General features: G+C 32.1%; 2 protein-coding genes and 1 long non-coding RNA gene across 5 annotated transcripts; 2 read left to right on the top strand and 1 right to left on the bottom strand.

The window, feature by feature from the left end:
* Positions 1–220: 220 nt before the first annotated feature.
* Positions 221–19,682, top strand: LOC101497364 (uncharacterized). 3 transcript variants are annotated; one of them, XM_004512545.4, is made up of 28 exons: positions 221–857; positions 1,407–1,482; positions 2,244–2,308; positions 2,389–2,433; positions 2,522–2,622; positions 2,719–2,860; positions 3,097–3,158; positions 3,236–3,309; positions 3,399–3,469; positions 8,675–8,762; positions 8,836–8,908; positions 9,035–9,130; positions 9,782–9,890; positions 10,928–11,021; positions 11,109–11,192; positions 11,277–11,433; positions 11,674–11,870; positions 13,535–13,579; positions 13,841–13,869; positions 13,968–14,089; positions 14,189–14,236; positions 14,465–14,589; positions 14,690–14,976; positions 16,205–17,090; positions 17,265–17,336; positions 17,670–17,789; positions 17,872–17,944; positions 19,154–19,682. In XM_004512545.4, exons 1-27 carry the CDS (start codon positions 376–378, stop codon positions 17,905–17,907), a joined length of 3,786 nt encoding a protein of 1,261 aa, XP_004512602.1. In that variant the 5' UTR covers positions 221–375; the 3' UTR covers positions 17,908–17,944; positions 19,154–19,682. The 3 variants fall into 3 exon arrangements, with proteins under 3 accessions (XP_004512602.1, XP_073220587.1, XP_004512603.1); XM_004512546.4 differs by having other exon boundaries at positions 222–857; positions 19,194–19,682; XM_073364486.1 differs by lacking the exon at positions 17,265–17,336 and having other exon boundaries at positions 19,194–19,682.
* LOC113788086 (uncharacterized) lies at positions 11,673–16,660 on the bottom strand. The gene is made up of 2 exons (XR_003474595.2): positions 16,519–16,660; positions 11,673–16,431 (listed from the first exon to the last, which is right to left on the bottom strand). It is a non-coding gene; the product is annotated as an uncharacterized lncRNA (long non-coding RNA).
* Positions 19,683–23,068: 3,386 nt separating the features above from the next.
* Positions 23,069–26,056, top strand: LOC101498570 (putative 12-oxophytodienoate reductase 11). The gene is made up of 4 exons (XM_004512548.3): positions 23,069–23,308; positions 23,719–23,859; positions 24,866–24,996; positions 25,091–26,056. The coding sequence occupies exons 1-4, from the start codon at positions 23,214–23,216 to the stop codon at positions 25,855–25,857; spliced, it is 1,134 nt and encodes a 377-aa protein (XP_004512605.1). The 5' UTR covers positions 23,069–23,213; the 3' UTR covers positions 25,858–26,056.
* Positions 26,057–27,001: the final 945 nt, after the last annotated feature.

A 27,001-nucleotide genomic window follows, 5' to 3' on the forward strand; every position in this document is an offset into this window, starting at 1 on the left:
AATTTATCTATAATTAATCGATGCACAATTACAATATCTCACAAATTTATCTTTTAAACAACAAAATCAATATTTTATAGATAAATCATATATTCGATTGCATCACATGAAAGTATCTAACAATAAAAATTTATGTTAAAAATCATTTTGATTGATATTTTATATATTTGTCAATTTGACGAATGGTTATTATTGAAGGACCAATTTGACTTTTGACTTAGAATTTGAACATGCTAACTTCAATTGAATTTACTAATGGCGCCAAAACATGTACGGCATTTCCCCCCTTTCTCTTCACGAACTCAAAGCTGCGATTCCTAAAGCTCTTCAAGATTGAAAAACAGTGTTGCATGCGCGAACTCAAGACCCACTTTAATGGCGAACAGAACACGATCGAACCCCATAGTCAAAACTGTGTTAGCTACTGATACTGATAGCAAGCATTCTGAGTCCGAAATGTCTATAAAAGGAAACACGTTTTTCTCCTCAAAAAACCCTAACCCTAACCCTAACCCTAAAAATGTGTACCACATCGGAGGTCTTCCGGTCGAATTTCCTTACCAACCGTACGGGTCACAGTTTGCATTTATGGGTCGAGTAATCTCCACGCTTAATCAAGCTCAGAGAGAAGGACATTGTCACGCTTTGCTCGAATCTCCAACTGGTACTGGGAAATCCCTTTCGCTTCTTTGTTCCTCTTTAGCTTGGCAGCACCATTATAAACCTGCTCCGGACCCGATCGCCGATCCGGCCTACGGTGGAGGATTTCTTCCAGACGAGGTTTCAGCATCAGAGAAACCAGATGCCACCAATAAGAAGCAGAAGAAAAAGACAGCTCCAACTATTTACTATGCTACGTATGTTTTAACCCATTTCCATTTTGTTATTATTTTTTTGCATTTTGTAATTATTCATTAAGGTTTTGTTTGGATATTTTAAAATGAGCGGAAAAGAGGGGAGCTGAAGATAATGAAATAAAAAATTTGCTCCGTTGTTTGGATATTTTAGGATATAAATAAAAAGTGATGATTCCATCCCATACCTCTCAAATTGGAGGAGAACAAAAGTGAAGCTAAGTGATGGAATTGGATGAAATGCATTTCATCATGTTTCACTCAATTTCGTTCTCTTTTTAGCAATCCAAACAGTGGAATATTAATTTGTTCCATTCCATTCCATTTCATCCCGTACCATCAATTCAAACATAGCCTAAAGAATGGAAATTTATTTTCTATATTCAATGTTGTTGTTGTTGTTTCATGCAATTCACATAATTAGCATTGCTCACTGTTAGAGACGATCATCTTAGGTTGGTCCATCATTTCAAAGCTGTAGTGTTCTCTATATTTTAAAAGATGGACGGGCATATTCACTTAACTACATTTTTTGTTTGTCTCGTGTACAAGGAGAACGCACTCACAAATTTCTCAAGTGGTTCGTGAATTGCGGAAGACATCATACAAGGTGCCGATGGCTGTTTTGGTAGGTTGAACTGACCCATTGCTTTGATGTCTTTGTCATTGATCTGAACTCTTTCAAATTTATGGTTTTTTCCTAATTCAGCTAATACAATATATCATATCATTTGGCATTCTTTTGAAGAATGCGAACCTTGAATTTGTAAAATTCTTATGTTGTTTAATAGGGACTTGGGTATTATGGTGTGCCAAAGTCCACATCGAATAGTATGAGATACTCAATGGAGTATTTAAGTGATTTGGTTCTTTCCTATTGATTGCTAACTTTTGAGGGAGGGTTCGCAAAGTGCTTAGATGGAGATTGATGCCTTGAAACAGCGGAATAGAGAATGTAAAGGCAGAAAATAAGAAATAAAACTATCACAGATTGCCGCTCTGCTTACAGTCACGTACAACAGACTCCTCCACACCATTTTCCATACTTACCTTATTGCTCCTCTTCCTTCTATGGAAACCATAATTGGAGACCTATGTATTTGAGGTTTATCATTGTCATTTTTCAAACTCTTAAGTAACATTAATATGTCATTTTCTTTTGTTTGTGAATCATATTACAAGTTATTTTTATAGCACTGTTGACGAGATACCAACTAATATGATAAGGATTCTCATTTAGCAAGGGTTTACACAAAATTTTGTTCAACAAGGTTATCATGTCATTTTAGCTGTTACATCTTTGCATATACTAAGAGATATATTACATTTAGGAGCATAATCTTAAAGTGATATGGATCTGGCTGAGTATTTCCGTCCTTATTTTGCCAGGCATCACGGAAACATTACTGCACCAATAAAAATATACGTGGCAAAGAGAACATTGACGAAGAATGGTTGCTTTTACCTCAAAAAATTTATTTTATGAGAATTTATTCTTATTATCCATACTGATATATATCACAAATGTTCTCAGTAAACTACTACTGAAAGATCAGGAAATAGGATGTCCAGAGTTCAAGTAAGTGTATTCTTATCCACACATGCCTTCTATATATCTTCATAGCACACTTGAAGTAACAGGAATCAGAAACTTCCAATCTATGCAGAAATGCACATAAAGTCAAAGTTCATCAATCCCTTCAGAAAGGAGGATGCAACGAGGTGCATGACATAGAAGATCTTGTAAAAGTTGGACAATCGGTGAAAGGTTACATTTTTACTGCTATTGTTTTTGTCTTTTATTTATTTAAAAGTTTCTGCTAATCCTTTTTATTTACAAACGTTGCACTACATCCTCTCTCAGGTTGCTCTTATTATGGTGCCCTATCTATGTCAGATAATGCACAGTTGGTATTTTGTCCATATAACTACATCATTAATCCAGTCATTCGAGGAGCAATGGATGTAGATATTAAAGGAGCCATCGTGATATTTGATGAAGCTCAGTAAGCTGTGCAGCTTTTCTATTTGTTTGCAAAGTCAACAAGACAGTTCTAGGATTCGGGTTAAATTGCACTGGCATTATTATTTTTTATTACAATTATGTATAAATTCCAGATGTTTTTTACACATCAGTTGTATGCAAGCCAATCTAGAGCTGAATGACAAATTTTTAAACTTTGGCAGTAGCTTATATATGTTTTTCTCTATATAACTGACCTTACGTTTCTGCACTTTGCAGCAATATAGAGGACATTAGCCGTGATGCTGGTAGTGTGGATATTGAAGAGGATATCTTGGACAGTATGTTATGAATCTTTATATCTTTTGTTCTTATCATTTTAATAACAATGTTAACTAGTTGTTCATACATTCAAAAGAACTACAAATGGAGCTCCAGCAACTCTGTCCTTCAAATACTGCAATTTACCAGCCCCTATATGAAATGACACTGGTAACTAGATTAGATATTAGGTTTGAAATGCTTGACTATATAAGTTTATCCTCAGTGAATGTATATTTTGACAAGTATTATCTGTTCAGGGCCTTACTAGTTGGATGGAACAGAAGAAAACTAAACTAGAAAAACGTGATTTTCAGCACTATGTGTCATGGTAAGTTAAGGGATTTATCATTCTGTATGCCTCTATATTTTGTAAATATGCTTGTTCATTTTGTAATTTGTATTCTGAGACTCTTTATAGATCCTGGGTATTGTAGAAGTTTGTGTGTTATTGATTTGACATAAACACACAATGTTAGGTGTGATTTCGGAGAAGAGATAATACTTTTTGCTCTTAATTAAATAGCATCATACAGTGCTAGAATATAAAGGCAGAGTATGCTAGGGAGTTGATTAGTTTTTTACAACCAATCAGATACAACTAGGTGTGAGTTTGAGTAAGCGTTAGACTTTGACAAATGTGATATTAAGTGAACTTGATTTTATGTAGTTGATTTTGCTAAAATTGAAATTGAAGTGAATTGATTTATGTTTTAATGTTTTTACTCTATAAGTGAGTTTGATATCTGATATAAAACATGAACCGAACACAAAAGCTACCTTTTTATCATTTACACTCTTAACTTTGGTTCAGAGGCAAATCAATTTTCATTTAAAGTAATTAAACATTTGGTTTTTTACCAAAATTCAGTGTAGTTAAATAGCGGCAATGGCACCCCAATGGTGGATTAGCGTAATGGAGTTTCTGACAACTGTCTTATGCAATTCGTGAAGGAATTCCCGCTATGCCCGACAGCGTCGTAGGCTGCAATGACATGGTTATATGGCAGATTTTCGACCTTCTGACATATTCCGCCATCTGCCATCGACTGCATTGCCAAAATTGCATATGATAGGAGAGAAAGTCAAGTTTGACACTCCACCGTAAATCCAAATGCACACTAAGAAAAATACATAGGAGAAAAAATAGGTAGAAAAATTTAGAAGCTGATTCAGATTTAAATTGGATAAACTCTTGTCCAAATTTAAATAATCATTCTTACTTTCTGAACAAACTTTGACATGGATAGAATAACATTCTCTTATAATATAACTATAATTTGATTGAAACTTTAAATAATCAGATTCGGCCAAATTATATGATGTGGTATTGGGAAAAGGAGATTCTGCTATCTTGTTCTTCTTCCATACAATTTTATCAGAAACACATTGTTGCTCCTTCTATCCTGGGATGATATTATTTTTTTGATATGCCTGGGATGAAATTGTTAATTAATTATTATAATATCTTGCATTTTATATCAGTTTAACTCTTAATAAGGAACAAGTAATTAAATATGTTTGAAAAATTATGTGAGGCCTGAGGCTGACGAGGGCGGAGAGTGATTGCCAGTGGGCAAGACACATACAATGAGTGACTTTTGGGACGGTTCTAGGAAAAGGGACACATGAATGAATCAAATCACATCGGAATGAGAGGGATCCGAACTTCTAAGGCCGTGTAGGTATGAGACTATAGGTTGAATGAAGACTGTTGAAAATATATTTATATTTATTACATATCATGTAAATAGGGATAATATCTCCCATATTTATTTTTGTATTTATTGCCTTGAGCCTATATAAAACAGACTCCGTTGTGTAGTTCAGACACACGGTTTCACCATATGTCTCTCTCATTTTCTCTTATTCAACATGGTATCTAGAGCCTATTAAGAGAGACAACCCTATACCGTGATTACCCCGGGACCCACTGTCCTTCAGTGAGATTTTTTTTTTTCTCGGTAAACCGTGTCTCAATTCCGGTTTACCCTTTCTTTGTCGCTTTCCGTTCATTTTTTTTCCAGCAAATCAGTCTACTGTTCATCGCGCGATACTGTTCATCGAAAAAAAAGAAAGAAAAAAAAACCATCTTCCGCCACTGTTTCGCTGCTGGTTTTTAGGTAACTACTTATTGATTATGGCTACTTATAAAGATTTTCTTCGGTGGAGAGAGTATTGTCAGAACTCGAGTTCCGCTGTTTCCGCCGCACAAAGTGGTAATTCACCTGTTTGCATCTCACCTTCTCATAGCCCATGGATTCTCGATTCTGGTGCATCTGATCACATTATTGGTAATAAGACTATTTTCTCCTCTCTCACAACATCTGGTTATTTACCTAGGATAGTCTCAGCCAATGGTTCCCAAACACAGTCTCAAGGGATTGGCACTGTCCAAATCCTCGGGTCTTCGGATCTACATGTTTTGTCCACAATCTCACTCCTGGTCTTGACAAACTTTCAGCTCGATCATTAAAATGTGTCTTTCTTGGTTATCATCGGTCCCGAAAAGGTTATCGTTGTTATTCTCCTACTCTTCGACGATATCTCATATCGGTTGATGTCACATTTTTTGAGTCTGTTACATACTATGAGTCGCTTCCTGATCCTTTGTCTGCAACTATTCCTCTGGACCTACCAAAGTCTATTTCACCTTCTCTTTTACCATTAGGGCCTATTAGGTATGCCCCACCTGAGACACCTCCTGTGGCCCCTCCCACTGTCCCACTTGAGACTCCTCTTGTTGATCCTCCAACTGTACAACCTCTTCAGACATATCGTTGTCGTCAACCACCATCCGTTGTACAGGTCCCTACACCTGTTCTTGATACCGAGGTCATTCCAGACGCTCCTTCACCGCCACCTCCTTCTTTATCGAATCCGACCCTTGATATTCCTATTGCTATTCGTAAAGGTATACGTCCTACTCGTAACCCATCCCCTCATTACATTGGCTTGAGTTACCATCGTCTTTCTCCTTTGCATTATAATTGTTTGTCTTCCCTGTCTTCTGTTTCTATTCCTAAATCTCCTGGTGAAGCTTTATCTCACCCAGAGTGGAGACAAGCAATGATTGACGAGATGTGTGCACTTCAGAGCAGTGGTACATGGGAATTGGTTCCTTTACCGTCTGGAAAGTCTTTAGTAGGATGTCGTTGGCTTTATACGGTGAAAGTTGGTCTTGATGGTAAGATTGATCGTTTTAAAGCTCGTTTGGTAGCAAAAGGGTACACTCAAGTTTTTGGCCTCGATTACAGTGATACTTTCTCCCCTGTGGCTAAGATGGCCTCTGTTAGACTACTCCTCTCTATTGCAGCCATCAGACATTGGTCTCTACATCAACTTGACATTAAAAATGCTTTTTTGCATGGTGACCTTGAAGAAGAAGTGTATATGGAGCAACCACCTGGGTTTGTTGCTCAGGGGGAGTCCTTTACCATGGTTTGTCGACTTCAGAGGTCTCTCTATGGTCTTAAACAGTCTCCTCGAGCTTGGTTTGGTAGATTTAGCACAATAGTGCAACAATTTGGCATGATTCGAAGTGAAGCTGATCATTCTCTTTTTTATCGCCACTCAACCCAAGGGTGCATTTACTTGATTGTCTATGTAGATGATATTGTCATAACTGGTAGTGATCAACAGGGCATACTCCAATTGAAACAACATTTATCTCATCAGTTTCAAACTAAGATCTTGGCAAGCTCCGCTACTTCTTGGGTATTGAGGTAGCCCAATCTAAGGACGGCTTAGTAATTTCACAAAGAAAATATGCTATGGATATTCTTGAAGAGACAGGTTTTTTGAATGCCAAACCGGTTGACACTCCTATGGATCCAAACGTCAAACTTCTACCTAATCATGGGGAGCCATTTTTAGATTCAGGGAGATACAGAAGATTGGTTGGTAAATTAAACTACCTCACAGTCACCCGTCCAGACATTTCTTTTGCAGTCAGTGTGGTAAGTCAATTCTTAAATTCTCCTTGTCAAGAACACTGGGATGCTGTGATACGAATCTTGAAATACATTAAAGGTGCTCCAGGAAAAGGTCTAATTTATGAAAACAGAGGACATACTCAGATAGTTGGTTATTCAGATGCCGATTGGGCAGGCTCACCCATTGATAGGCGATCCACTTCTGGGTATTGTGTACTTGTTGGAGGAAACTTAATATCTTGGAAGAGTAAGAAACAAAGTGTAGTTGCAAGATCTAGCGCTGAAGCTGAATACAGGGCTATGGCATTAGTGACTTGTGAGCTCATTTGGTTGAAACAGTTACTCAAAGAGCTTCAATTTGAAGAGGCAACACAAATGACATTAATATGTGATAATCAAGCAGCATTGCACATTGCCTCTAATCCAGTTTTTCATGAGAGGACCAAGCATATTGAGATAGATTGTCACTTTGTAAGGGAGAAGATATTGGGCATGTTCACCCATTGATAGGTGATCCACTTCTGGGTATTGTGTACTTGTTGGAGGAAACTTAATTTCTTGGAAGAGTAAGAAACAAAGTGTAGTTGCAAGATCTAGCGCTGAAGCTGAATACAGGGCTATGGCATTAGTGACCTGTGAGCTCATTTGGTTGAAATAGTTACTCAAAGAGCTTCAATTTGAAGAGGCAACACAAATGACATTAATATGTGATAATCAAGCAGCATTGCACATTGCCTCTAATCCAGTTTTTCATGAGAGGACCAAACATATTGAGATAGATTGTCACTTTGTAAGGGAGAAGATTGAATCAGGCGACATCACCACTAGTTTTGTTAATTCCAATGATCAATTGGCAGATGTATTCACTAAGTCTCTGAGAGGTCCTCGAACCAGTTATATATGTAACAAGCTTGGTGCATATGATTTATATGCTCCAGTTTGAGGGGGAGTGTTGAAAATATATTTATATTTATTACATATCATGTAAATAGGGATAATATCTCCCATATTTATTTTTGGATTTATTGCCTTGAACCTATATAAAACAGACTCCGTTGTGTAGTTCAGACACACGGTTTCACCATATGTCTCTCTCATTTTCTCTTATTCAACAAAGACTTATAAGGATTGATTGGTACTACCAATACCAACAAGATGCATCTTCTTTTCGGGGGCCCATTACATATGAACTCTACAGTTAAGTGTGTTTGACTTAGAGCATTCTTACCTTTTGGGAAGTTTCTCAAGATGTATGCGAGCGAGGACAAAATATGCTGAAAAGACTCATTTGTTTGTGTGGCGTTAAAAATTACATTACTTTTTTGTCACTATTTTGATGTCACTTTACGCATTATTGTATTGTTCCTTTTGATAATAGATTTGTAGTTGTTAACTATAACACCTTTGTTTGGATGCCTGTTTTCATTTGTAAGATGCTTGCTTTAAGCTTTTTGTACACAATGCAGTTATTTTTTTGCCTCTTTTTGAATTGATATTTGAAAAATATATAATCTATATATCCTCTTGGGCCTCATAATATAAAAGCTATATCTTGCAAATTATATCTGGGATTTAATAACATAAGCCTTTTGTATGTATAGTTGGACAGGTGATAAGGCTTTACAAGAGCTTGAAGAAGCAAATATTTCAAAGCAGTGCTTCCCTATCTTGCTAGAATGTGCTACTAAGGTATCTCATTTGTTTGACATTTTGGGCTATTCTTGTGTTTGCATGCTATTTGACAACTTGATCATTTGTCAAGGCAATCAAAGTTGCTACAGACTTGGAAACGGAAGCACCACATTTAAGTGGCATGTCAGTGTTAACATTGGAAGGTTCAAGATTATTATTTTTTTTTAAAATAATACATGCATTACATTTTTCAGTTATTTACCTACTTAAGAGTATTTGTTATTAATATTATCAATGAATGATCTTTATATCTCATATTCATATTTCAGGCTTATTCTCATCACTATCTTATTTCTTCTCAAAAAATGGATCTCAATTGTTGGATTACCAGCTTGCCCTTCAGCGAAGTGTTAGAAAACATGATAGTAAGTAGTTGCAGAAATCAATAATGTCAAGCAAAAAATCCCAAATGGCAATGCTGTATGTAACTGAATGGGAAATGGTTTGTAAACGTTTTGATTATGAGTGGAAATTCTGGATATCAAATTCAAATGGTAGAGTATAAATCATCAAAATAAAACACATTGTAAAGACATTTTAAAAGTTGTTTTAATCTTAAATATGAAGAGTCAAATTATTTATTGTGTTTATATTCTACATCAACTAGAGATGCGGGTCATTTGGCTAAAGTAGTTCTTATAAGTTTGGGGTAATTGAATTCTCACCCGTTAAGCTAGGGTTAAGCTTAGAGGCTAACAGAAGTTATAAGGTAATGTTTGGGCCCTTGTAGTGATATTGAAGTTGATGATCACAAAGTACGTATACTGAACTTAATTCTGTCATCAGAACTTAGTCTGTCAATATGGGAAAAAGTAGGCTTGAAACTTAGATGTATAAAACGTTGTAATTAGTTTGTGAAGACAAATCATGGCTCTTATTTGTAAGGTTGTGAAACCAGTAGCGGGTTTAATTGATTAGTGGCTTTTTAAAAGATTCAAATAGTTAGTATATATCTACCGTCTCTGCCTGATATATTGCTGCATTAATATTAGTATCGTTCATTGATTCTATGTCAGGAAGAGCTTTTGGAAACTGGACACATACTTTAAGTCTGTGGTGCTTGAATCCAGAAGTTGTATTTAGAGATGTTGCCGATCTTTCTTTATCAGTCATATTGACTTCTGGGTAAGCGTTGCGAATCTGCATCCAGAGGCCTAGTGTATTTTTTGTATTTTTTTTACTCTTTTTCCAAACATGTATTCTTGATAGGCACATCACATGCCCTGTTAAACAGCCAGTTTCCAGACATTTGTACTAAAATGCCAGTGAGTAGATGAGATTTTATAGAATAGCTTGATCAGCCAGACTGATAAAGGGCCAACTATGTTCAGGCTAAATAAATCCAGTTATATGTGCGCATGTAATTATATTTATCTGGCCTGCCTTGGGTTTACAGGCACCTGGTTGGCTGGGAAATAGCCCAGATCGTTTTTTGCAGATACGGATGGAGTTAACCTTCTCAAACATTATGCTAAACCCTCCAAACTTACATGATATTGTATTGGTTTAAATATCTCTTTAACGCATGTCATGTGCACCTTTTTTGGTTTAGTCCTCATCAGTTTTAATTTCCGAAAGATGTTTTTAGTCCCTATAATACTTGTCTGTGTTGGAGCCAGTACCTATACTGTATCTATTGTAGGTACTAATAAATATGGTACAACATGTAACAAGGATGCAATCATGTTGTGGAAAAATATTACACTTTACTAAAACAAAAACAAGGAGGACTAAAAATAACTTTTCTTTAGGGATTCAAACTGGTAAGATTTTTTTTAGGCACGAAAGCTGAAATTGATGTATATTACACAGACTAACAAGTAATTTAAACCTAACTTTCCTCATAACCCCCGGGGTTCTGAGCATGCATAATAAAGTTGGTACTTACACCCAAATGGTATGGCTGAGTAGCAGAAATAACCTGATTTCTATTGGCATGTTCTGTGAAAAGCATTTGTTGGAATATAGTTCCAGTGATACAATGTTACATCTAACATTTGTGGTAGAGTTTCGTCAAGTAAATGATATTAATATCATATATTTCTGATTACAGCACATGGCATATGAGGGTAAAAAATTGTATAGAAGTGAATTCAGTTATCAGCATCTCTGTTTCCTAGCAACATTCTGGTATCACTTACAAATTGATTTTGGTATTGTAGGACACTGTCACCAATGACATCATTTTCTTCTGAACTTGGAGTTAAGTTTGAAACTAGTCTTGAAGCTCCACATGTAATTGACGTTGATTCACAGGTCTTGGTTGTATCTCTCTTATCCTTAAAGTTTATTATCCGCTGTCATGTAGTGCCTGTGTGCTAAGTGATAACCTCTTGAATACAGGTTTGGCCTGCTATAATCTCCACTGGTTCTGGTAATTATCCTTTGAATGCAAGTTACAAAACAGCAGATGGATATGCATTCCAGGTATGCATACTCTATCTATTTTTTCACTCCTTTTCTACTATTCTTGCCTCTTGAATACATCTTTTATTAAAAGTTTTGGTTTAGGATGCAGTTGGAAGATCTTTAGAGGAAATTTTCAAGATTGTTCCAGGTGGATGTCTTGTGTTCTTTCCAAGTTATAAATTGATGGAAAAACTACGCAACCGATGGTCTGAAACAGGTCAATGGTCTCGACTCAATGCAGAGAAGTCCCTTTTTGTTGGTGAGTCGTCCTTACCTTCTTCCTAATACTCTCAGTGAATTATGAAATAGATTTCAGATTGAAGTTTCTGTTGATTTATTTGTCTTTTCTTTTCCTGGTCCTTTTTTTGTATGAAATGCAAACATTCAAATCAATAGGATTTTACTTTGGTTTGGTATTAAAATCTGAAAGGTTGTTCTTGTCTTGGCATTGTTTTGGATTGCATTGAGAATCTGTATTATGTTTGTACTTGGTATGCAGAACCAAAGGGAGGAAGCCAAGATGATTTTGAACTTGCATTGAAGGGTTATTTTGACTCAATTCATCATGACAAAAGACCTGCTTCTGGAAGGAAAAGAAGGATTAAGAAAACTGATCTAAATCACTTCCATGCAGTTGATTCCCTACAGGATTCTAAGAAAGGAGGAGCAGCTTTACTTGGTGTTTGTCGGGGAAAGGTGCATCACAATTTTACTCATCTCATACTTTATTATTTTAGACATTGCTTAAAAATCATGTACTCACAATTTGATTTTTGCTACACTTTAGTAACTTAGAATGGTACTTTCATTTTGATCTGTTCCACTCCATTCCAAAAAATGAAGCATGATACCATTCCATTCTATTCTTATGTTAGATTAATTTCAAACACAACATCAGGGTTAGTTTCTTGTAGTCTTTTATATTTTAAGCTTTTTAATTACTATCATGATATGTTTTCCTATTTGATTAGAATTAGAAGTCTAGTATTAGTATAAATTAAACCCAATGCTTAGTCTTTTGTATCATAATATCAAATAATAAACATAATCACAGTTCAAAACTTTTATTTTCTCTCTTTTCTCCTTGATTTAAAACCTTATAATCTAAACACTAATCAACTATTTACCAGCAATGCCTATCCAGCACCTTCTTTGTGCTTCATTTAATTAAAATAAGCTATGATTAAGATGCAGTTATTGAAAAACTTACATATGTGAATATTTTAAATGGTACAAGAAAAATAAATATTTGCTTAGCCAGATTGCAAGATAAAAAATTGACATATTTAGTGTGTTTAAGTTTATAATCATTGATGCACAAACACCTCTAGCATCAGACGTGTCGCCGGGTCCAGCACTTAGACAAATATCCAAAAAAAAATTATTTGCTTCGATACACCTTAGACACCTCTTGGATAGATCTCTAATAAATGTCTACTAAGTTAAAGATGTGTCAAAGCAATGATGATCAATGAATAGGTTAAAGAAAGTAAATTTGGTTACATCATGTTTAGCTTTCGAGTAGTCAATGGATGAATGAAAGTGAAAAACTAGCAAATTTAGATGCACACATATATCAATTCCCAATTTAGATCTTTTATAAATAATGTCCATATTTTATTTAATTATAATAAATAAATATATGTGGATTGATGCCAGTGTCTGATGCTTTTTACATTATTAGTGTCGATGTGTCCGTGTCAGGTGTCTTTGTTGGAGTATGTGCTTCATATGCTACAATTTTAATATTAATTTTCTATTTTTAGTTTTATTATAAATACTGTTTTTTATTATATTTTTGTATTGTATAAAATAATAAATTAACCATGTTTAAAGATTACATGTGATTTTAAAAATAATTTTAAATACTTTTATTAATTTTAATTATTTTTATAATCTATGAATTTTAATAGTTTAGTATTAACTTTTTTATTTTTATTTTAAATACTTTTATATTTTAATGGATTTGAAATTATTTTATAAGGGTGAATGTGGAAACAAAACTCCTAGCTTATCTTGTTGATTTCTAACTCAGCCCTCCCAGCCCAGATAAAAACTTAACTAGAAGAACAAGATATGCTAGGAGACAAGATTTAGTTATTCTATCCTTATTGACTCAAGAAACACTTTATTAAGACAAAATATGATGGCTTTTAATATCTTGTCTCTCTTATCATGACCATCAAACTGACTATAGTTATTTTGTTTATTGCCTTAAGCTTTTAAAAAACTGACTCCACTGTATAGTTGAGACTCAGTTTCACCATTTTATACCTTGTTCTCTCTTATTCAACATGTAACTTTAGCATAAATGTGGAAATGGCCTCCTTATATGGTTGTATTTATTATAATGCGTGCAGATTTCTGAAGGAATTGATTTCTCCGATGATAATGCTAGAGTAGTTGTATCCTTTTTTCTACTTATAAATTTATTTTTCATTTTATGGAGGGGGAGATATCCAGGTCTCATTTGGCCACGGTTTATCTTGGGTGGATTAAAATAAGGTATATTTTCAGATTATTAAAATAAAGGTTAACTGTTATGATTGCTTAAGTGGTCAAATTGCCGCTAGCCTACAATGGGTTTGACTATGGAGTACAGACACTCCGTTTTCAATAATCATTGTAATTTTTCACTAAAAATTGTATGTTCTTGACAATCTCAGATTATTGTTGGTATCCCATTTCCAAACATGTAAGAGTCCTTTATTTTCTCTTATAAATTTTTTTCTTGATAAGGCAGCCACAATGGGAATACATTTCTCTGACTGCCTGCCTAATTTATTATAACAGAAATGATATTCATGTTTCACTAAAGAAGAAGTATAATGACACATTCAAATCATCCAAACATCTCTTAGGCGGAAATGAGTGGTACTGCCACCAAGCATTCCGAGCTTTAAATCAAGCAGCAGGTAAAACTTAGTTCTGATTTATTTATCATATTCTAACCAAAGTAGATTTTTCTTTTCTATATTTTTTTAGTTATGTTGGCTACCATTTACATTTTGTAGGGCGCTGTATACGGCATAAACTTGATTATGGAGCAATCATCCTATTGGGTAATCATTCTGAGCTAGCAATTATTTCAGTTCTCTTCCCTCCTTTTATCTTGTTTCTGTCCTTTTTGGGTTCATAGTTTAGAAACTGATTTTTAAATTTGGAAGAGAAGGAAGGTGGAATTAGCTAGGTTGTCTTTTCCCATTTTTACATTCTTGAACTAAGGTTTATTTGATATGGTTCTTGGAACATTTTTATCATATTTGTTGTAAATATTATTGTGGAATTAGATGAACGCTTTTGCGAAGAAAGGAATAAAGCATTAATTTCGAAGTGGTTAAGAAGACCCTTGAGAGTGTATGACAGTTTTGATTCGTCACTGGAAGGACTAAAATTATTCTTTAAGAATGCCCAGGTACATGGCATATTGGCTTAATTTGTCCTTGATTTAGTGCTACCTGTTCCCCTTCTTGGCTTGGTGGAAAATAATTATTGATCTGTTTAACTTGCTCTAGGAGCGGTATTGCATGAATACAGTGCATGCCACACAGAATTTGGACTTAAATGGTGATGGTGTCCAAAACAAGGACAAAGTTACGAGGTTCACAAGAAAGAAAAGTCAGAAACTGAACAAGTCTAGTAATGGAGGTGAGAAAGAAACCTTAGTTATTGAGGATAACATTACTATACCCATACCAAGCTCTTGCAGTCTTGCTGAAAGTCAGTCATCAGATCAAAGGAATAGTAACACATATAATTTCAAAGACCATATCAACCTACAATGCTGTAATCTGACAGAAAGGTATTCTTGTTTTTCCTCTTGTTTCCACATTTTATTATAATTGGACGGTGTCTTTTGGCAACTAAACCTAATGTTGAAGATATAATTGGACGGTGTGTTTTTTGTTAACTAAACCTAATGATGAAAATATCTAATTTGAGGATTCAGTGTTGACTAGAATCCTTATTTGGTTATACCACCAAGTTTGTGTTCTTTGGCCCTTATATTTAAAAAAATTACAGTCCTGTTACAGGCCCACTATGAATGGGAGTCTCCAATGTGTAGTTTAAACACACGGTTTCACCATATTTCTTTCTATTTTCCCCTCATCCAACAAAGTGATAAGTCTTTCCTGAATTTGACCTGGAGGACAAGGTGAAACTTGTGAGGGTGGAGTATTGATAGGCCCATAAATAATGTGCACAGCACAATGACTAGAAAGAACGAAGAGGGGAATAGACCTGGGGTCTAGGTCTGCAGTGTAATAGAGAAAATGAAGTATGTAACATCAGGAGATGTGGAAAATGAGGAGATAGGTGAGAAATAACAGACAGGACACATGGAGGAGGAAGAAACTAAAATAATCATTAGTGTGAGTATTTGGGAGGGGAGGAGTAATCTATAGGCTTTCTTGGGGCATCCAGATTTTTGAGTGGTATTGAGATTATGGAGCTGGCCCTCCCTCAGGTTGCGGGATATTGTCTGTTTCTTTCTAGTTTTTCTGTGCGATCCATTACTGCAAGGAGCAGAGCTCCATTCATTATAGCATTTTAATTCCTTGATTTGTACACTTATAAGAGGACATGACCTCTTTTTCCCGTTAATCTAGATATTGTTCCAGTGTTTATTCTTAAATACTGAGTTACTTCCTATTAACATGCAAGGGATATCACTCTTCTTTCCAGCGCAACTTGGAGTGCACACAACCTCAGCCGATTCTATATCTATTGACTTAACAAGTAACAATTTACCTTTATTCATAAATTCATAATAGCCGATCTTTAAGCATGTGGTTATGTAATTGGCAATGTCAGTGCTCTAGTTGTTCTCTTCTGGGTGAATAAATAAAGATACCAATTGATCATTTTGGCCTGGATGAACTATTTTGTTAAAGTGTAATCTTAAAAGTTGAAATTTTAGTAGGATTTTACCTTATGATTATAGGTCTTTCTACTAATATCTTAATTCTCAGCTGCATCTGGACAAAAGTTATCTTTTCATCTACTAAAATGCTTTAGATTTCATACAGGTTCACTGGGGCATTGTCTGTGACAATTACACATGAAGAAACCTCCATGGTCAAGGAAAGCCCTGGCAATGATGCTGCCAGCTCCGATTACTCTAAGGATGACAATTCAGATTCCACCATAATTGAGGCTTCTGCTCGATTTGCAATGGATCGCTTGTCAAGTTTTCCAGTGTCTTCAACTACTGGAAGTAAAACGTCAATAACAGTCACTCCTGAAAAGAATGTAACTGCAAAAAATATTCCAGAAACAGAATCATCTTTGAATTTGAGTGTTAATTCTCACAATCAGAAAAGAAGAAAGCCCATGGTCATACCATTTATAAACCTCATTGAAGAAGAAGAAAACAATGATGCATCTTGTGTCAGCACTCCTACATGGTGCACAAAAAGCTCAGTGGAAGTTAGAGAAGCAACTCATGGAACTGAATGTGGTCTTGGGAGAACTTTGAACTCACAATCTCCTTGGTTACCAACAAGCAGTTTACCTGGTTCATGTTCATTAACTGTCCCTGTACAAAACAAAAGGTTACAGCTGTTTTGTTCACGCTGCAAAAACCCATTGGGACTACATGAGAACCGTCTATATCTTACATGCTCTTTGATTTCATCATCAAAAGTTCACTTGAGATTCCTTTTGAAAAAGAGACTGGAAACTTACACCACTGATACAGCAAAGAGTGTACCAGTTATTGTTACAGAATCTTCATTTGTTGATCAACGTATTTGCAATAGAATATCTAAAAATACACCGGATCAGGGTATATGGTGTCCAGAAGATGGGTGTGTTTTCAGCACAATTTTTTGTCCCTTTTGCAGTAATTCCAACAATTTGCTCGGAGTTCAGATCATGGCAACCAATTCATCAAATGTTCAGTTACTCGACAAGGTGAGTTTTACAACCAACATTAGACAACCTTGTTTCACTTGTGCTTGATTCTAACATCTAATCGTGCCTTTTTGTATCATAATTTTCCGTTTCAACTGGTCCAGCTCCAGCCGGGTCCACTTTTTCTGTTTGCTGTTCTTTTAATCGTAGTATTTACTAACATGTTCTCCCCAGATATTGTTTTTCTCTGATTCCTTGGAAGTGAAAAACCATGAGGAAACAGGAAAAAGTGCTTCAGAGGAAGTGGTAAGATTGAATCATATTGTTAGTTACTCTTTTGCATGAAGCTAATACTTACCTGCTGTTGAGTGGCAATAACCATTCTATTTTCTAGTGTAATGCCAAAAGCAATAATTTTATGGCTGAGACTTTTTTTGCAACTTGGATGCTGTATAATTTGAATTGCAGACACGGACCAACTAAACTTCCCAAAACGGTCTTTTGCATATCTTGAATTGTTTTTATTGAATTTAAGAAAGCGATTATTGTGATATTCAATACCCATGTGAAGTTTCATCTTTACTTTTGAAATTGTTGTGATATATAAATAGCTAGGTAACCTCTTTTGAATTGCTATAGGGTTTTTCCCCAATTATCAACTCTGGTATGGATGGAGTTGCTGCCTTAAATTCGTTTGAGAAATATTCTTATCTTCCCCAACAAGGGAAGTCGGAAGGCTGGAAGTCTAGAAAATCAAAGGTCAAAGTTTAAACAATGCTTTTAAACATTTATTTTTGATGATAGATTTGTCTCAGATTTGTATTATTTTTAAATGATGCAGCCAAGACTAAGAGGCTTGCCTTATGCAGAAATTTGAAGCTAGTAAATTGGAATTATGATGCAGTTTTGGCAAGGTAGGGATGACGTTCTCTTAAAAATTGACTTAGAATTGCTGTTGTTGTCATTAACGCATCGAGAGTAATTAAGGACTTGTTTAGTTTGACAAAATATTTTGTTTTCATTTTATATCTTGAACAAGGTTGTCATGACTTGCAAGTCTACGTAGACTTGTGAAAGGTCCAGAGACTTGACTCGCAACTCGATCCGTAGACTCATAAGAGTCTATGGAAAGTAATGACTTAAAAAAACCTATAAATGACACATACATAATAAAACATCAATTAACATAAAAATTCCAATTTCAAACTGTTAGGAAACCAAGATTTCTTAACACAAACTCCATAATAAAGCAAGCAAAGTATGTAGATTAAGTCCTAGTTCCTTCCTACTATATAATGAAAAAAACAAGAATGTAACAAAAGCATAGCACGCATATAAACAACAACAAAATGAACAGAGAGAAATGTGCAGTGCGAACACGAGATTTCTCTTTTGAGCTTTCTAACTTCTAAAACAAAAAGGAAGATACACAAGAGAGATCTTCTAACTTCCTTTCTTTAAGGGATTTTTTGAGTGAAATGATGAGGTCCAACATGCTTTTGAGCTTTTTTTTTTTTTCAAAAATTATACTGAACTCATAAGCTCGCCTCAGACTCACGAGTTTATCCGAGTCCAAGCAAGTCTACCATGAAAATGAGTTTGAGTGTGAGTCAACTTGTCTTAGACTTGTTAACTCGTCTGTGTCCTATGAGTTGTCTCATGATTATGACAACCGTGATATTAACTAATGATTACAAAAATGTTGCTCCCTATGTCCCAAAATAACTGCCACATTTAAGAACTAAGAAAATATAATCAATGAAAGAGAGAATAGTGATTTTATCAAATTATCCTTATTAACCATTTGTATAATCGAATTCATGTAAATATAAAGTGGAAGAATAATAAATTGGGAGTGGTGCACATAATATTATATTGATGGCACAATTGGAAAAAGGAAATTAATATTGCATTGGACTGTGATGCACATAATACTAGTAGCGTGTGATAACAGAAAACAAGGAAAAAAGAAGGTAATTTTTCTAATCATTTAGATAATTATAAAATGAAATCAAATAATGTTTTACCAAAACATGTCCTATGTTTTCTATTAGAAGCTTACTTTCTTACATTTCTTTACTCTATTGCCTCTAAGTGGCCCTAAGTAGCTTATGATGTTACAGAGTTTTGGGATTTATTTCGACACTTTTTCCTGCCTTCTAGATCTGCCAGTAAGGCTCACTGCACGCAATACATGGATAACCAGGTATCAAGTCTTTCAAGAGGACCTCAAAGTTACCCCTAAGATAACATAATGACCTGTACTGAAATGGAGTGTTTTTATACAAGTTGTAAATAGTGATGTTTTGTACATCTTTCTGGAAGATGATTCATGTAGTTACTACATGTCTTGACTCCAAAGGTTGAGTTTGCCTGTACAGCATTTCCAATAGTTTTGACCTCCCTAACTCTTGAAACTCCTTCGAGTAGTATTATATGATTATTTAATTTAAATTGGTGGGTAGTGAATTGGATTCGTTTGTCTGTAAAGCATCTAAGCTCGATTTACATTTGATAAAAAATTCAAGTTTCCAAACTCTAGGGTTGAAAATTTGGAGGCATGAAGTGTTTGTCTATATGTGTGACTTCTCTAGCCATGTTACAAAACATAATCATTGAAGTGTTATATAATGCATTTTGTCGTCTTTGCAATTTAATTTTAAGGTTAAATAGTTTATTTATTTATTTATATATATTGGAATGGCAAAAATATTAGTTTGTTAGTAAATGTTGATGTTTAAAGTTAAATACCACAATTTTTCTATTGGTAAAATGAACAATTTTTTTAAAGGGTTATGCAATTGTTCTAAGGGCGTTTGTTAAGGAATTAAAAAAACATTGTGTGAAAAATAACAAATAAAATTTCAACAAAGTTAAATGTACAACTTTTAAGATTAAATTTGTATTTTTAGTGTTTTAATAAGTACCTTAATATTGGGGCATTTTTCTCTTTTTTTTTTTAAATCCATTTTCATATCATTTACTTAGATTACTTAGATATTGCATGAATATCTTGCCACATCATCAAAATCAACCCCAAATGTACATGTGAAGCCATTAATTAAGAGATAAATGTGTATATTAAATTTTTTAGACAAAAGTGTACAAAAAATTATCATAATTTAATATAATTTATTATATAAATCATATACCATCATTTATGTTTGTTATTAATTAATTTGTTAAAAAGTAATTATTTACGAATCAATTAATTAAAAGAAGAAAGATACATTTGATTATTAGTGTCTCTAGAATATATTTTTGGGATAAAATTGAAAAAAATTGTAATACATTAATTATAAGTTATTGTACAATTTATATATAGGACAAATATGTCACTAATCAATTAGTTAATTAGTTAAGAGATAAATATGTATTTAATAATCGGTGTCTAAATCATCAAAAAACTAAATATAATAAGTTGTTTAAATCATATAGGGACATATATTTACCACTAATCAATATTTACGAATCAATTAGTTAAAAAAGAAATATGCATTTGATTATTGATGTATCTCTTAAATATTTTTATAAATAAAAAAATAATTTATGATACACTAATTAAAATTTATTGTACAAAATATATCCAGGGTCACCAATCAATTGACTAAAATATATTTATTTACAAATCAATTAATTAAGAGTGAGATGTGTATTTAAATAATTGTGTGATATTTTAGAAAATAATACTCCTTTTGTTCCTTTTTATAAGAGACATTTGAGTTAACAAAAGTTTATACATTTAATCTATATTTTGTTGATCCAATTGTTTTTTATAAAAAGTGAATGTAATATTAAATAGATAAATTATATATGGTTCGACAACAATGTTATCACACTGATTATAATTTACTGCACAAATCATATACTAGATGAATGCTATATACTAATTAATTAATTAATTAAGTGATGGTCATTTATGAATTAATTAATTAAGTTCGAAATGTGCATTTTATTATAAATGTATCTCTCAAATATTTTTTAGATACAAATGAAGAAAATTATTTTATTAACAAATGTTGGTCACCTATACATAAAATAACAAACTTTTTGTTCAAACTTTAGCGAGACACAAAATTAATAGCTTAACATGCAACAAATATATTGATAAATATGATATTGCTCAACATTCTTGCTCGAACGGCCGTGTCTCTAACTAGTTTCTAAATTTTAATTGATATCACGTTGTATTGATTGTATGCTCTTGTAAATAAAAAATATCGACAAAAACAATATATTATTTTATTGGGAACTTTTATGGTATATCTACAAATTAAAGATTTTTTATATATTTTCTCTATAAATTAATAAATATAGTGATTGTTTTTATGAAACAAATAATTGTTTGTTTAAGTTTATATTTTAGAAAATATCATTTCACAAAAAAAAAAAAATAATCAGTTTGTTGTTTATAAGTATTATATTAATTTTTTACATTTTATTGCAAAAATATTCATTATTCATGATTATAAGTAATAATAATTCAAATATATATATATATATATATGAATTTATTGATTTATGTTGACTTATTTTTTTAGTGAGTTATATCTTAAATGTATTTAAAAAAATTTATAGTTATAATTTACAACAATTAAAAAATGAGTGGGTGTAAGTTAAACAAATTCTTAAAGAATTTGTTAGTGTAAATCCACAAATTTTTTAGTTTGTGTAAATAAATAATTAAAATAAAGATAAAATTATTTTATTAAGTTACAGATCTTAATTATTGGTGAATTTTTCATTATTATCGGTAAAAAATATAATGATGTTTGAAAGTTGTGTATTAGTAATCATTAAAACGTAGTATAGAAAAAAAATAATCAAAATTATATTAAAATTTGTGAAAAATATTTATTTTAAGATAATTTTTTTTTTATTAAAATGACACCGATTATAAAACGGAGAAAACACATCTTAAAGAGTATTTAACAAAATTTATAATTATAACTATTAATTTAAACCAATTAAAAAAAATTGAAATAGTGAAAAAATTTAGAGATGTAAAATGAAAAATTCGAGTTTAATGACCAAACAATATATTTCGTTTCTAATTAGTATCATTATTTCGAGTTTTCTAGTAAGATAATTTATTATTTCACCTTGTATAGCATGTTTCTAGATCTGTCTCCGCCTAATATGGTCCCAAAAATATGTGTTCACGGGTGGTACTCATTTTTTACGTGTAATAGCCGGTTAACATTTTTTATTTTTTTATTCGGTGTCCATTTACAATTTTGATTTTCTCTCATCTTTTTACGAGTTTTATATGATTTATATGTTCTGCACCCGTAATAGCCGAAATCACAAAATCTTTAATGGGACCGCTATTTAAAATGTGTGCCCTATCCAATTAACTTGAGACAAACTCATTCTTCTCTCCGAACCACACACATCGACTCTAACAATTGAGTTATTCTAGAAATGATGCAATTCTAAGACACAAACCTTTACATAACTACATAAATCGATCCAATACTATTCCTACTTATGTAGATGTAGATATATGTTTGTGTCCCATGAAGATTTTGCTTGATGAGGGTTTGATATACTGTTCACCATTAAAGTAAAATGTGCAATTTGTTTTGTTCTTTGAATGAAAAATCAATCACTAATCACTCACGTCTTTAAAAAATATGTCTTTGTGAACACTTTTCTTTTACAGGGCTAGAGGGTTTGTGACTTTACTGTGGAAATAAGAGGATTGTTTTCTTTTACACATAAAAGAAAACAACAAAAAAAGCAACAACAAAATTAGACATTTACAAATAAAACACCGAGTAAAAAAGCTAACCGGCTATTACAAGTAAAAAAAAAAACCACATGTGATGATGTGAACCCAAAAATTTATTGTGGGGGCTTCTTAATTAAATAAACGATAGAAAATAATTTTTTTTTCAAGATAATTTATTTAATTAATAATTTAAAGATTAAATATAATGATACATGTCAAATTAACTCAAATAGGAGAAAATTTATCTATTTTATTAGTTAAATGATTTTAAAGATTTCTTCAGCATTTATATAAATCACTTTTTTTTCTTTCCAAATCTTCAAATTAAATATAAACTATTTATTCTCTAATTTCACACAGTAACCAACATTGCCAGTATATGAACACACAAATGTATCAGAAAGGATAAGTAATCAATGGCTGTGAATTAAGTAGAAAGAAGAGAGAAGATGAGCAACACGAAGACCATGGCAAAAGGAGAAGGCAACGACACAATACCTCTGCTCACTCCATACAAGATGGGAAACTTTAATCTATCTCACAGGTAATATGATTGTGTCACATAAATATACTTTTAAATCAGTAGTTGAATTAAAAACTATTATCATATAGATTATATATATCATATTTTATAAGTATAATTATAATAATTTTTTGACTCATTTTATATATATTAAAGTTAACATCCAATTTTAGTGTTCATAGATTTCTTTCACTTAAATCTTTGGAGAAAAATCATTTGTATTTAATAATATTTTAAGTTTGAGTCAAAATAAAATGATCAAATCTTAACTCAGCTTCTATAAAATTTAATAAGAATTAAAACATAAAACTTAATTTGCATGTCGATTGTATTATGAGTTCTAAACAGTTTATATGAGTCCTTAACATATATGATATTCATATATGTCTTGAAAATTTATCCCTTCTCTTTAATTTAATTTAATATTGCAGAATAGTATTGGCACCGTTAACGCGATCAAGGTCTTACAACTTTGTGGCTCAGCCACATGCTGCTCTATATTATTCTCAAAGAACAACTAAGGGTGGCTTCTTAATCGGGGAAGCTTCTGGTGTGTCCGACACAGCACAAGGGTAATTTTGTTAAATATTACATAAATTTTTAATTTTTATAAAATTTTACTATTTTATTTTTAGTATTATAAATTTTTTATTAATTTTTAATTTATTAAATATTTTTATTTTTATATTTTAGTTCTTGATTTTATACAACTATAATATATTTTTTGAATTTTTAAATAATCTTTTATAGTAATATTTGAGATATTACAAAAATAAATTCTACAACAATTTAGAATTTTTTAACCAACAATAAAATAAATATAAGTTTTTATATTTAATTCATCATTTGTTATAAAATTTTAACTTTTTGTACAAGGAATTGGTAAATATATTCTAAATATTACTGTAAAAAATTATTAAAAATTTAAAAGATAATTTATTTAAAATTTGAGATAAAAAATGAAAATGAATTTTTTAACAGCTTATATTATTAAGATAAATGCCGATATTATTAAGTTCAACATAACCTTATATTCGAATTCGGAACCTCACAATATAAGTTAATTATGATATAATTTATCGTCTCTTCTAAAAAATAAAAATAAAAGTTGATAAATTTTTTTACCATAATTAAAAACAAAATAATGATATTTTATAGGGAGTACAACTTTTTTAATCCAATAAAGTGTACTTCAAGATAAGTGTCACTTTAGCAAAAAAAAATTTATTTAAAATAAATGTCATTTTGAATACAAATAATTTTTCTTTTCTACAGTGTCTTTCAATAATTATTATGTCCACAACTTACAAAATATTTATTATACTTCACATTGATAATAATAAAACAATTCATGAATAATTAAAATAAATAATTTGATAGGTTATCTTTTTCTTTTAATTATTATATTTATTATTAAAAAAATTAACTACGAGTTCTGTAGAGTACTATATACTAATAGTATCTGACAATATATATATATTTCTAATATTATGTACTAAAGTAGTACCGACACTAATATTATTCAGAGAATATATATATTAATTTGGGTCTTGTTTGGGTGACGAAACCAAATTAAAGGTACCCAAATACGCCTGGCATTTGGACAAGGGAACAAGTAGAGGCATGGAAACCAATTGTTAGTGCAGTTCATGAAAAGGGTGGTATATTTTTCTGTCAACTTTGGCATGCAGGAAGAGTATCCAACAATTGTAAGCACCATATATACTAATAAAACTGAAATTAGATACATCCACTTTTAAATTATTATTTTTATTTATATTTCATTCCAGAGTTTGAATGCAGCTTACCAGCCTGAAGGTAGAGCCGCAATATCATCCACAAACAAGCGTCTCCGGAGAGATGTGTTCAACAATCTCGTTGCAGTTGATAAATACCCACCCCCTCGGCGCCTGGAAACAAATGAAATCCCTAAACTCGTCAATGAGTTTAGAATTGCAGCAAAAAACGCCATGGAAGCAGGTTTTGATGGAGTAGAGATACATGGAGCCAATGGATATTTACTAGATCAATTTCTAAAAGACAAAGTAAACGATAGAGATGATGAATATGGAGGAAACTTACAGAATCGTTGTCGCTTTCCACTTCAAATTATAGATGCAATAACTCATGAAATCGGAGCCGATAAAGTTGGTGTGAGATTATCCCCTTTCGCTAATTACAACGATTCTGAAGATTCTGATCCTCAACAATTGGCTAATTACATGGCTAAATCATTGAATGAATTAGGGATTTTGTACCTTCATATGATTGATCCTAAAATGGTTACGCAATTTGAAAAGTGTGATACCGATTGGTCATTGGCGCCGGTTAGAAATGTCTTCAAAGGAACCCTAATTGTTGCAGGAGGTTACGATCGGAGTGAAGGAAATTGCGCTATAGAATCTGGTGATGCAGATTTGGTGGCTTATGGAAGAATGTTTTTGGCAAATCCAGATTTACCTAAAAGATTTGAACTGAATGTGGATGAATTCAACGATCCTGATCCAACTACTTATTATACGCATGATCCTGTGATTGGATATACTGATTATCCATTTCTTCAAATTTAGATAAGTTTAATTGGGATTAAGTGGAACTGTTCAATCCATTTTTCCAAATTTACTTATGTTTTAAAGAGGGGAAATTTCCCAAAAATAAGTTGAGAAGTTTCATATGTAAAGATATATGCATACATCTCACATTACTATTAAATAAGGTGTAAAAATAATTACTATGGTTAATGTACCTTAAAGTGTGTTTCTTCTTTTAGTGACGCTATTTGAACATAAAATTAATAATATTGATATTGTATTTGACACGGTATAAATACATTAATTATTTTAGATATGTAAATGAGATAAGATAATTATTAAAAATTTATATACAACGGTGAGGTTTTAACTCATAAAATATAATATTAATTTAATTTAATAATATTTATATTTATTAATTGAACTAAAATTTTAAGATTAAAAATAATCGTTTATAATTGATGATATGAGTGGAAAAAAAGAAATAATAAGACTTTATGTAACTCTTCCTCCTTCTTGTTATTGCCTTATTTTTTTTACAGAAAATAAAGTTACGATATATTTAATAGATAATTATTAAATATGTAACAAGTGATTATCTCTAATGGAGATAAAAAAATGGAGAGAAAAAAAACCTATGAAAAAGTAATAATAATATAGTTATGTGTGTGTGTATATGTTTTTCTTTTTTAACATTATTTGTGAGATTATATGATAATTAGTATGAATGTGTAAATAAGAGGGAGGCCCAACCCATGTGTGCCCCCTCTAAATCCGTCTCTGAAGCCTATGAAAGTATTTTTAGGTATATGTATTTTTGTTTAAAAAATTATTTTGGTTCTTAAAGTGGATTTTAAAGATTTACCTATGATAATAAAGCTTAGAATAAGCTTCTAAAGTTTTGAAAGGATTTTTTACGTTCATATATATTAGTTGAGACTCTCTACTTCTTTGGAAATAATTTGATGATAAATTTAGTTGATTTTTTATAGTTTAGTGTTAATGACGATCATTGGTACATATTTTTATTATTCTATAATTTATTACTTTATTTATGTTCTATTTAAAAAATATTTATTTAAGAACAATAAGTACAACCTTTGAAATTCTTCTTTGTCCATCATTTATTTATTATCAAGCTCTTTGATATATATTACATTTATAGTTTGTCTTATCTATGAGC

The sequence above is a fragment of the Cicer arietinum genome, chromosome 8 (genome assembly GCF_000331145.2).
Source record: "Cicer arietinum cultivar CDC Frontier isolate Library 1 chromosome 8, Cicar.CDCFrontier_v2.0, whole genome shotgun sequence".
In the NCBI taxonomy this organism is placed as follows: Eukaryota; Viridiplantae; Streptophyta; class Magnoliopsida; order Fabales; family Fabaceae; genus Cicer; species Cicer arietinum.